Consider the following 13,158-nt stretch of genomic DNA (forward strand, 5'->3'; position numbering starts at 1 on the left):
AAAAATAAATGCTGACTAATCAAATTTAGTGTCAGTAGTACATTTGAAAGAAACATTAGAGATTGGTAATATACACATTGTCTTATGTTTTGTAACTTGTTTTTATATTTTCTTTTTCTTTTTAAGAACAGATGCATTATCAAGTATTTGTTTTCAGTATTTTTCCCAATTTTTACCACTTATAAGTGACACTTGAAATAATAATGCAATGATGAAGTACAACCCAGTAAACCTTGTCTTGTGTCTAGGCTTGCCCTATAATAAACTGGAAACTAAATGTGATGTTTTAATTTAGCTGAATCACATACACAGCCATTTATATGCTACATGTATAATGGCACTAGTACAATATGTATATAAGATCACTGAAAATTATTTAATCATATTTTATATAAAGACTTGGCATAATAGCATACACATTGAATTTGAAGCACAATTGAACTTATTCAATAATAATGATATAGAGATAGTTTTGTTTGTCTCTGTGTGTGTCTGTCATTCTAGTTCTTTTTGTCAGTGTCTGTCTGTCTGTCTGTCTGTCTGTCTGTTTGTCTGTCTGTCTGTGTCTCTGTCTGTCAGTCTGTCTGTGTCTCTGTCCGTGTCATTCTAGTATGTCTATTCTGTTTGTTTGTCTGTCTCTGTCTGTCTCATTCTACTGTAGTCTGTCTAGTCTGTTTGCCAGTCAGTCTGTCTGTCTGTCTGCCTGCAGCCTGTCTCTCTGTTTCTCTGTCTGATTGGCTGTCTGGTCTGTTTGTTTGTTTGTTTGTCTGTCTGTCATTCTAGTCTGTTAGTCTGTCTTTGTCTGTCTGGCTTTGTAGTCTGTTTGTCTCTCCCTGTCTGTCATTCTAGTCAGTTTTGTCTGTCTATGCATATTGTCCCTAATATTTTATGATATTATATGCTGCATTCTATCAAACGAGAAATCTCAAGTCATACATTTGTATTCTTACTTGGATCAATTTCTATCACAGATGGTCACCTTTACAAACCCTTTCTAACATGCAATCAGTAACAAAAATTGTATTTTAATGAAATTAGTGTTGTATTGTGTTATTTATCTCTTCATCTGGTTATTATTTGGCTTTGTTACAAAACTAAATTTTAAAAAAAAACTAAAACATATGACTTTATTTTTGTATTTCTTTCTGTTTTGTTTCAGTGCTCCTCCAATTCCAACAATTGTCCCTCCACCCCCAGATGTCCAGCCAGTGATAGACAAGATGGCTAAGTATGTAGCTAAGAATGGTGTTGAGTTTGAAGCAACCGTTAGAGCAAAGTCCGATTCAAGATTTGAATTCCTTCTTCCATGGCATAATTATCATTCATACTATGAATACAAAAAGAAACTTTTTATTGAAGAATTTGACAAAGACAAAGACAAGGGATTTTTAGAACCTCCAAAGAAAGGTAAGTGTTTATTTTGTCAGTCTTGGTAAATGTTATGATAAGAAGAAAGCCTGTAGAAGTAGTCAACATTCAGCATTGTGTGTTAGACTGAATATTCAGCTGTCTTGGTAAACCATATATCAAATTAAAAAATTTATTTCAAACACAAATTCAAAAATTGTCACCTGAAATTTTCTACTCTGTGCTTCAGTCTTTGTCAATAGATTACAATTTTGAAATTTGTGTTTGGAACAAAAGTTTATTTCAGTACTATGACAGAACCCCATGACACGCAAGTGCAAGTTTGGCGTACTCAGGTATTTGCATGAGTGCTTGCAGTGTTTTCTGCACCCATAGCAAGTAAAAGTGCAGCAGAAAACATTACAAGCACAAGTGCAAACACTGTTGGGTAGAATGAATGATCCTATCCTTTCCATATCATTTGCATGCAGGTATACAGTAATGTTTTTAGTATTGCACTGCAGTGCAAATACTACTAGTATGTGCGTGCACTGGTGCAAGTAATCTCTGGTGTATATATATAATAATATTCTGAATTCATTCCATAGAATTAGAGTAGTAGGTCTTTGTAAGATTAGAACCCTGGCATCAGAGAATGGAAATTGTGGAAAGCTTACATGTGTTAGTTACATATCTCACCTCTTGTTTCAATCCTGGGTCATAGTATAATGGGTGGGATAGTATGGGATCATTCTTTTGTTCTGGACCAACTTTTCTATAGCTCTGACAAACGGCTGTATTTCATGCCTTGATTTTAATTTTGCAAGTTCATGAGAACATGCCTTGAGAATGATACCAGATAGAAGGTCAGGTCCTACTGCTTTGTTAACATCAATAGTATAAATTAAAAAAAAAATTAACATGAAATCTACTGTATACAGTTGTGGTACAGTGCCATTGGCACTATTTTCTCAACCAAATTTTATTCTATCAAACATACTCCTAATATTTGATTTTCAAGATATACTTGGCAGACATTGTAGAAAGCCAGACTTTGTAAATTCGATGTTGACCTATTTATCTGACCACAACAAAAGCCTTTAGACAGTTTTATGGTCAGCTGGTAGACAGTTATTTTATTGCAGCCGTTAGTGTTACCCCATTTATTTTAAGTCCTTTAGAAGTTTACCCTATTGCCCTAGTTCACTTCACTTGCATGTGTTATTGTCTTCATGTGTAATTGCAATGAAATATTTAGTCATTTTATCTGGAAAGTAGGGTAATGTGGAATAGAAATGAGATAATAGACATTGTACTCAATAGAATAGTTTAATATTCAGTGCAAATCAAATAAGGAGAATTGATTTGAAAGCTGTATGTTGTAAAGTGCCCTAGAAATGCAGTAACCCATACAATGATTGATGTACATGATATTTAAATGAGACCTGGTGAAGTCATCCTATATGCTATGGGATGTTTGAGCTTTGTATTAACACAACCATTATGACATTACTCAGCAGTTTTTACTCTACAACGGTCACCTTGAGTATAAAACACAGTCCACTGACCTCTGTATATGGTAACAATGCTTACAGAAGTGCCAGCAAAGCAAACATTTGCAGTATGACATTCAAATACACAACTTTGCGATATGACATTCAAATACACAACTTTGCGATATGACATTCAAATACAAAAATTTGCAAAGTGACATTCAAATACACAACTTTGCGATATGACATTCAAATACACAACTTTGCGATATGACATTCAAATACAAAAATTTGCAAAGTGACATTCAAATACACAACTTTGCAGTATGACATTCAAATACAAAACTGTGCAGTATGACATTCAAATACAAAAAATTTCTCGGGGGGGGGGGGGGGGGGGGAGAGAAAATATTAGGGTAAGGTAACCGAAATAAACATATAGCTGTGATAGTGTGAGAGACCCCACGGGAAACACAACCAATGATCAGTTGATGAGGTATAGGTCACCATCCCTCTAATCCCTTCCTTCAATGCCACGGATGATGGAATGTAGTATAGCTCCCCTCCTACCCTACCCTCCCCACCCCACCCCTCTTCACTACCTGACTGGGTGATGACCAATAAATGTGAGAATAAACATTCAAATACAGAACTTGTAAAGGCATGTTTATTTTATGCCAAAGAATTGGAAAGTGTCAGCCTTATTCACAAATTCTATAAATGTATGTTTTACAGCTCGTGGGCCTGTCAGTTTCTCTATCAAATCCAAAGAACCAGAGGAACGAGTGACAGACTCCAGAAGTGCCTTTCCAACTGAAAGTAGTAGTGAATCTGAAGGAGAGGACAGTGATAAATGTCATGAAAAATACAACCCATTTACTGCAACAGAAGTTTTCAACATGGACAAAATGTTAGACAAACCTAAGAAACCACAGTTATCGTTAGAAGAGTTGGAGGCCAGGCAAGGTATGTATTGTCTGTCTGTCTGTCTGTCTGTCTGTCTGTCTGTCTGTCTGTCTGTCTGTCTGTCTGTCTGTATGTATGTATGTATGTATGTATGTATGTATGTATGTATGTATGTCTGTCTGTTTGTCTATCAACTTTTAGAGTTATCTTCCGTTGTTTAAAAAAAGGTAAACTTTTGTTAAAGTTAAAGATTTCCATGGCTTGACAATAACAGTAGTCCATGGCACATAGAATATTGTATACTAGACATCCTGTCTAGACTAGCAAATTTATATTTTGGTTATTGTAGACTTATAGCTATTATTGTCAATCCAGATTGTATAAAGTGATAGTCTGTTAGACCAATGGTATGATAGACAAATATAACTGAAGCAGTTTCCTTTAGCTAAGGTTGCCAACTAAAGATTGAATATAAATTTGATCTCTGAATGAAGTGAAAGAGATTAGTGATTTATATGACCCTCTTATTGAACTGCAATATTTGTAGCTTTTGCTGTGATTTTGAGGGCTTTTTCGTTCTGATGTTAACCCGAATCAAACAGTACAATTCCTGTAACGCAAATGCAAATAGACAGATCGCAAAGTTAGGTGGATTTTTCTGCTAAATTATGCCTTACCTGTTAAAAAAAATTAAACATTTCCTAATGCCAACATTAATTACGGAGCCTTCAAGACCAAAGAAGTGTTCAGAGGTACCCCAATTCCGTCAAAATCGGCAAATGTAGCAACACATGCAGCATTTTGAAATGGGCAGTATGCTGACACCTCGCTCACATTTTCAACATGGTCTCGTCTATTTGCGTTTGCGTTACAGGAATTGTAGCATTTGATTCGGGTTAAACATCGGAACGAAAAAAGGCACAAAAACAGACGAGAAAGCCCTCAAAATCACAGCAAACTCTACAATTATTGCAGCTACCTCTTATAGTGTTATTATTATTAAATGATATTTTCTACTGTTTCAACTCTGAATTTACCAAATCTGATATTTGTTGTCATTTCTGTTTTAATTGTATATGTGTCAGATGAAGACATGAAAACAAATAGTTATTAGCCTCATTATTTTATTCTTGAATACAACAAAAATATAAAACTTGGCCAAAAAAAACCAAACAAACGTATATTACTGGCCCAGGGGTTAATTTATGTACAGACCACCAGTGAAACAAATAACACTGTAATACCTTTAACACATAAAGAAATATACAGTTTTGAAAGACATATAATCATAAGAAGGCATACTATATTTTGCTTACAAGTATTACTGACTGTTTGTAAATTGACAAACATTGCTGATTTTTTACAACATAAATTGGCTTACCAGTACTACAGAAAATATTCCTCTAATAACAACTGAAAAAATAGTGTCACAGGGCAGTCCCCTACTAATTGACACAGAAGTACTAAACGAAACTACACTCACAGCCACAGTATGATATGAGATGAAAAAATCATTTCACAGTGTAACTCATAGCCAGTAATAGGCACTGAGACACTAAAGAGCCAGTGCCACTGATGAAAACTGAGGAATGTATCTCACTTGGGCAATCTCTTGCTGTGATTTTCAATTCATTTCTAGTGTTTTCTAAACAAATTTGCTAACCTTTGGTCTACATCAGTGTTAGTTTTACTCCTGGTTTATATAGACTCACATCACCATTACTTAAACAAACACTCAGATAGCCTGTGATATGTGGTGTCCTTTACACTATGTATAAGATTTATTTAGAATCAAGTATCTTGACATCTATACCAGATATGAATATTTGTAGGTCACTCTATACAGCTGTTTATTTGCATGATACTAGCAAATTTCAACTCGCCTTTTTTTTTCTCTTCTTTTTTAATGCTTGACATTGTTACTAACATATGCCGTAGATTATTGCCACCAGTGATAAAAGACGATATTTATTTTTGCATGTCATAACATATTAAATAATGTGTTATCTTGCCAGTCATTACAAAGTCTAGTCTGAAAGATTCAGTCATATTTTTTTTCCATTTCTATAATATGTTCAACCCACCGTTGGTAGTGAGTAGTTTATATATAGCAGACCAATGATGGGATCTTTCAGATGATACATTACATAGTGAGGAATAGGGGAACTTCAAATCTTGATAGCTATTACAAGACATTGTTGTACATGTATAATTGTATATCAGCAGATCTTTACAAATTGGGTTTAGAGGGCAGACAGACACACAAACTGTCAATCATGATGTCATACATATATAGTCTACCATACCTAATTTATCACCTACTTCATATCTAGGAGTTTAGCCTGATTAAGTATTTAGAGGTCACAGTATTGTGTGACACTAACATCAAAATATTCACATCTGGAAAGTTTAATGTAAATCCTGCATGGTAATTTCGTTGTACATTTGCTGAGTTTATATCCAACCAACTGTATCAAAGTGTATCATTAGTAGGCTTTGTTATGTCACTATGCTCCATGTAGTCGGCCCATATTATGTTTATGATTGATGTTACAGTGTATGTCTATTCTAGAAGCAATTATCGGGTTAACCTTTCACCTCATAGGTTAACCTTTCACCTCATAGGTTAACCTTTCACCTCATAGGTTAACCTTTCACTTCTTATAATACACCTTTTTGGTAGTCTAACTACTAAACATGACAAATGACTCTGTTTGCTAAAATCTTGTTTGGCCTGATATGACCTAGTATGTACCTTGTACAAACTCAACAGTATAGTAGCTGTAGAACTACTAGAAGTAGTTGAATGGATAAAATTGAGAGAGCATCTTGAAAATCACAATTCAGAGGAGGTACCATTTTTCTTACATACAATATTTACTATAACTTAAGCTTCACGTGCCTGCCAAAGATCTCAGATATTCAAGAATATCTTAAACATTTGCAAGATTGCATGCATGGTATATGTTGATGAATAAATAACAAAATTTATTGAAAGGGACAAGTCTTGTAAATGTCCCTTACTTATCATACCATAGTATGGATGACAGAACACCACTCACTGTAACTTAGGAATATCATCATTAAGATGGGATAGCTTTAGGAATTTCACAAGTTTACAAGCCTTTAGATCAGAAAAGCATTGATTGCAGGCCAAGATAATTGAAGGCTCTTGTATAAGAATAATAGATGACATTGTATGGTTGGTTGAATGCACTTTATGTTCTATAGAGAGATATCAATTATACTGTAATGTCCTACATTCTAGAAAGATAAATAAAATGATGTTTCTCTCTCTCTCTCTCTCTCTCTCTCTCTCTCTCTCTCTCTCTCTCTCTCTCTCTCTCTCTCTCTCTCTCTCTCTCTCTCTCTCTCTCTCTCTCTCTCTCTCTCTCTCTCTCTCTCTCTCTCTCTCTCTCTCTCTCTCTCTCTCTCTCTCTCTCTCTCTCTCTCTCTCTCTCTCGGCCATCGTGTTTATATCAAGAGATGATGTATTTATCATTTTATCATTACTTACAGCTAAACAAAGATTAGAAGATAAACTGGCATTAGCTGCTAGAGAGAAGTTAGCCCAATCATCAAGAGAACGTCAATTACAATTAGAAAGAAAAAAGAAAGCTGCAATGTTTCTCAATATGCTGAAAAGCAATAATCCAGCCACTGCCGCTGCTGCTGCCTCTATTGTAGATACACCTTCCACAGAGGTATCAGCTCCATCAACTTCCCTAAAAGGTAAGGTAGCTCTTTGAATAGCCCCATTTGTAGATACACCTTCCACAAAGGCACTGATTCAGTTCCCTCAAAAGTAGATGTGGTGGCAATCTGTCTTTGTGAGGAGTATTGTATGTTGTAATGGAGTATAGTCCAAGATAGTCTAGGTCCTATATGATACCATTTACAAATTACATCCACTGCCTCATATAGTCAAAGTCGCCATACTCTAGCACAGAAATCTGAGCCATCCACAACAATGTTCACGTTCATATTATAAACATGATGACGTTATCATGACACCACATGATTTAAGTTGCAGACTGAAGGTGGAGTTCATTGTGTGCTAAATTCCTGTGATAGTCAAAACTGATTGAATATTATTATTAATGAGCAGTTGTCTGAAGGAAGTAACAATTCCAACTGCTTGTCAATTTGTGATTCCCCCAGCATGGGGTTTAGCCAGATTAACAGTTCCAACTGCCTGTCAATTTGTGATTCCCCCAGCATGGGGTTTAGCCAGATTAACAGTTCCAACTGCCTGTCAATTTGTGATTTGCCCAGCATGGGGTTTAGCCAGATTAACAGTTCCAACTGCCTGTCAATTTGTGATTTGCCCAGCATGGGGTTTAGCCAGATTAACAGTCAAATTTTTTACTTTGTACTATATGAGAGAGTGGATGTAATTATAACTTGTATCGTATAGGAACTAGACTAAGTCCCAGACTAATGACAGTATCACTGTACACACAGATGTCCTGACTCAGATAGAATGATTTTGACATGCAGGATGGTAGAATAATAATCATATATGACAAGTTTAGAAACCTCTTACTTGTGTCCTAGGTTAGGATGGTTGTAGGTAGTTTCAGGACTCTTTTATCATTTACACATATAATTACATATTATTCCCCAATATTTATCTTTGTTCAGCCAAGAAAAATACGAATGACCTAAGGGGCCTTGTCCATTATGAGTTGCTAGACTAGTAATGACAAACCCTTAGGTCACTAGTATTTTCAAGCTGAATGAAAAAAATATTTGGGAACTCCACAAGCCTAATTCATGAATTTTCAGGAATTTTTAACAGTGCTTTGGAATGTTTTGATTTATATATCAAGCACCACAAAACCAGTGATGTAGACATGGTTTGTTATGATGTAGAACAGTCAGGATATATAATCCATATTTCTGTTCAAAAACAATATCTTGGCTTGTGCATTGTGGTATAATAATCAAAATCCATGAAGTAGGCTTTTCAGGAGAAATTTACGTGTTGTATCAGTGTGTATGTGTTTGACAACCCTAAAGGTGATTGTTGTCTTTTATATTGAAACAATGCACACTGTATAAAAAGTGTATTATGGTATCTGAACCAAAATATAAAACAATTTTCTGATATCTTGCAAGACAATGTCACACAGTGAGATTTGTTGACACAAAGATTTCTATATTCACTGTATAAATAAACACATCAAACATCCGATTTGTTGTTCTACCAAGAACAATATTATGATCCCCTGCAGTCAGGTTATCAAACACAGAATCTTTTAGTTCCGGTTATATCTCTCCTTCTATCTTATTAAGCATGACAGGGTTATTATAAATAGACTCTACACAATGCCCATACCTAGAAATCTCCAACAAACAAACATCATAGGGGTGGTACACTCCTGTGGTAGATTACAGACAACAAACATGGAACAGCTGATGTGTTAACTTTATTGTATAATTGTCTATGTGTAAGGTCATATGCAGAAAACTAGACTTCTGAAGGGTAGAGTTCATTGTATTCACAATACAGGTGAATGACCCTATACTCTAGTAACCTGTCTGTTAGGTTTGGCCTGCTATAAAGACCATATATGGAAAATTGGGTTGACATATATGGAAATTAGTTTTGAGTGACAGCTGTTAGAATGTTGTGGATCTCCTCTGATATCTCTGGTATATTGTACAAGTTAGTCATTATTGTGGTGGTGGTGGTGGTGGTGGTGGTGGTGGAGGGGGGGGGGGGGGGTGGGGGTGGGGGTTGGGTTAGACAATCAATAGTTATGTTATCCATTATCAAATTCTCCTTTGTATCTGTAAATAGCCTTTGTTCATTGTTTTGCTAGGGCCTAACAATAATATATAAGATGAAGGGGAGGGATGAAATCTAGTTAAAGTTACACCAGGTCCCATATATCTAGCAATAGTTCTTGTGTTTATACTAATCTTTCTTTATTGTTGTCACTTTATTGATAATATGTAAATACGTAAATTTCTGAATTTCTGATGATATATATATCAAAACCCCATCATATGTATATAAAGTGATAGAATTGTATATTGTGGTATATGCACATGTACTTGCACAAAATACTGCAAGAATGAATGCAAATAGCCCCCATACCTACTCACTATGGGTTCATGTGTTTATCCAAAGTTAACATCTTTCAGAAAAATATACCATGATTCTGTGTGTATCCAACAATCATACACAGATTTGTATACAGGTATGTAGTAATGTTTTCAGTACATGAATGTAGTACAAATACCAATAGTATACATTCACACTGATACAAATAATCAGGGGTACATTTGTAATGATAACTTGTCCTTTCTTGTATTTTCAATAGTTCCACAAGTATCACCTCCCCAATATGTAAGTGACCACGCCCCAACTATGCGAGATACTCTTGTGAAAGTTTTCCCACATTCAAGGTCACTGTCTCCTGTCAAGAGAAGGTCAAGATCACCACCTTGGTCTTACAGAAGTTCATATAGACAAAGGTAAGTCCTATTATGACAATTCCTTCATGTGTTTATGCCAATGTGGCTTACTTGAGGTATTTCCATAGTGGTTGTGATGTTCTCTACAGCAATACATTCACAAGTATAGCAAATGAAAGCACAGCAGGAAACACTGCACGAGTGCAAATACCTCTGCATACCCACACTAACACTCATGATGCATAGCATTGTGTTATGATCTTTGCATATGTTCATGCATAACAGCGAATTTCGTGAAAGAATACAACTCTGTATTCACATGAATAGTCACACATGATAAGATTTCTCATGCATTTGCATATCATTTACATACCTGTATGCAACAATGCATTGGAATGAATAACACATGAGTGTAAATAATCACTGGTGTATAATGTAATCATTATCACATTAATTATGTGTATATACTTGCACAAACTATTTATTGGTATGGATGCACTTTTTAATTACACATAAATTTAGACAGAATGCTATATGTACAACGTCTGTTATTGCATCCAATTGCATCATCACAATATCAAGTTGATTGACAGTTAAGTCTAATATGTTACATTCAATCACATCACAGTATCAAGTTGATTGACAGTTAAATCTGATGTGTTACATCCAATCACATCACAGTATCAAGTTGATTGACAGTTAAGTCTAATATGTTGCATCCAATTGCATCACAGTATTCAAGTTGATTGACAATTGTACACACTGCAAATCTTCAGTCCTTACTTCATGTTAAATGACAACAGCATCTGGGTGTTCTCTGCAGGCCGTTACAGGGTAGTTGGCTCCATCCTATGGTTTTCTTGATAACAATATAAAAATTTCCAATTTCCAAACCATGTTAACATAATATATTTTGTGGTTTGTTTATCATATTATTCTGTATAATGATGGAAATGAAAACTTGTCAACTTTGCTCTCTGCTATTATTTTAGGTCACACTCACAAACTAGATCAAGGTCAAGATCACCAAAACGAAGGAGACACAGATCACCATCACCAAACCATAGGAAACAAAATGATAGTAACAAAAGGTAAGTGTATATGTATATATATATACTTCTGTTCTTTGTAACATAGTGAATTTACAAGTGAGTATTAGTGAATATGTTCATTTACGAAATAATATGAATTAGTAATAATACACTAGTTGTAAGTAACTGTATCTTAACCATAAAGCACATTAGAAATCCCCTGTTGTATTTTTAATTTTCTATTCATTTATTTATTTATTTATTTATTTATTTATTTATTTATTTATTTATTTATTTATTTATTTAATTCTTGCTCCAGACCCATATAAAAGGGAAAACTATAGAACACAGAAAGCTAAATGTAAACTGTATCGCCATTGCCTGTATTGGAGAGAGTTACCATACATACATGCACAAATAAATAATACTACACTCAACAAAACATTTTCACTGTTTTCCACTCTTAACAAAATGATAGACATATTTATGCATAAGTTCACCAAAAGATAGAACTAAATAAAATACACACATTCAGGACTAGGTTAAAAGTCTTGTAAAACAAGTAGTGTACATAAACACAGACTTTGTTACACATAGTTTTTCTCAAATTTGCTCACAAATGGCTACAGTACAAGGCAGAACAAAAAAGTCTTTAACTATCCTAACTTTTACTCAGTCTTACAGCCAGAGGGTTTTTTTGGGTCATTTGACACACATTTTTTTGACCTGACCCACAATTTTGGAAGTGATGGGTCATAGATGACCCACACTAAAATTGTATGCAAATATGTTTAGCAACATGACCACGCCTATAGCAACAGCCAAATGATTGCGTATATTGCATAGATAACAACAGGGTTGGACAGGCATAATCATTCAGCAAATATCTAGAATGGGTCAGCATGTGGGTAAATATTTTGATAATTTAAAAAACTGTACAGTTGTGCTACAATACTATTGGCACTTTTTTTGTAATGTCCCCCCAAAATGTATGATGACCCAGAAAAATGAAAGTCTCGGGACACGATGTCCCACTCTTTCAAAACGCTGGCTGCAACACTGTTTTACTTGACTAGAACAAAAAGAGAAATTCCTGAAAAGAAAATTACCACGTATATAAAAAAAAAAGATGCATCTTGACCAGAACCATAATACTAGTACATTACTAAGGATAAATTGCAATGTTATAGTAGAATTAACAGTCAGCCTGTAATTGGATGACAAGTGAAGCGTAACAAGTGACAGATTAAATTACAAATTGATAATTGAGTAATGGAATAATTAGATTTAGTATTGATAGGAATCCAGACTATAAGATAAGTACAAAATATACTACACCATGTACTATATGGATGAATAGGACTGTAGTAGTCAACATATGAAATAGTGGGTAATGCTAAAATAAGTACATAATTATGTAAAAATTTATTGTTTATTATTTATAAATATTAAATAACAAGTGGTTATGGTTATGGCATACATACATACATACATACATACATACATACATACATACATACATACATACATACATACATACATACATACATACATACATACATACATACATACATACATACATACATACACACACAAATACATTAATTAAACAGGTAGGCACAAACATACAGATGCACAGACTTAGACACACACACACACACACACACACACACACACACACACACACACACACAACACACACAAGTGCACTTGCGCGCACACACATTCAACCTGGCCCTTTCATAAATTTATCTCTGTTAAATATTGCATGAACTCATTTATGTGATTAGTAGTCATGTGACATTCAAAAAGCAATTATCTCATAACCAGTTTTCAGTCAGTAGGTATATAAAGCTACCTTAAGTAGTTCCCAGGGCTTTGATTTCTTTTCATGATAAAAATCTCAGAAAACCTTCATTTATTGGGATGTAATATAGAAAATGTCACTATTTGAC

General features: G+C 34.6%; 1 protein-coding gene across 1 annotated transcript in view; it reads left to right on the forward strand.

Moving 5' to 3' along the window:
- LOC144448963 (splicing factor, suppressor of white-apricot homolog) overlaps positions 1-13,158 on the forward strand; it is a 70,089-nt gene that overhangs the window by 46,441 nt on the left and 10,490 nt on the right. The window contains exons 9-13 of the mRNA XM_078139352.1: positions 1,160-1,407; positions 3,576-3,806; positions 7,266-7,478; positions 10,079-10,232; positions 11,165-11,263. Coding sequence (XP_077995478.1) covers positions 1,160-1,407; positions 3,576-3,806; positions 7,266-7,478; positions 10,079-10,232; positions 11,165-11,263 — 945 coding nt within the window. The remainder of the gene's footprint in view (positions 1-1,159; positions 1,408-3,575; positions 3,807-7,265; positions 7,479-10,078; positions 10,233-11,164; positions 11,264-13,158) is intronic.

This window comes from Glandiceps talaboti, chromosome 18, assembly GCF_964340395.1.
Source record: "Glandiceps talaboti chromosome 18, keGlaTala1.1, whole genome shotgun sequence".
NCBI lineage: Eukaryota > Metazoa > Hemichordata > Enteropneusta > Spengelidae > Glandiceps > Glandiceps talaboti.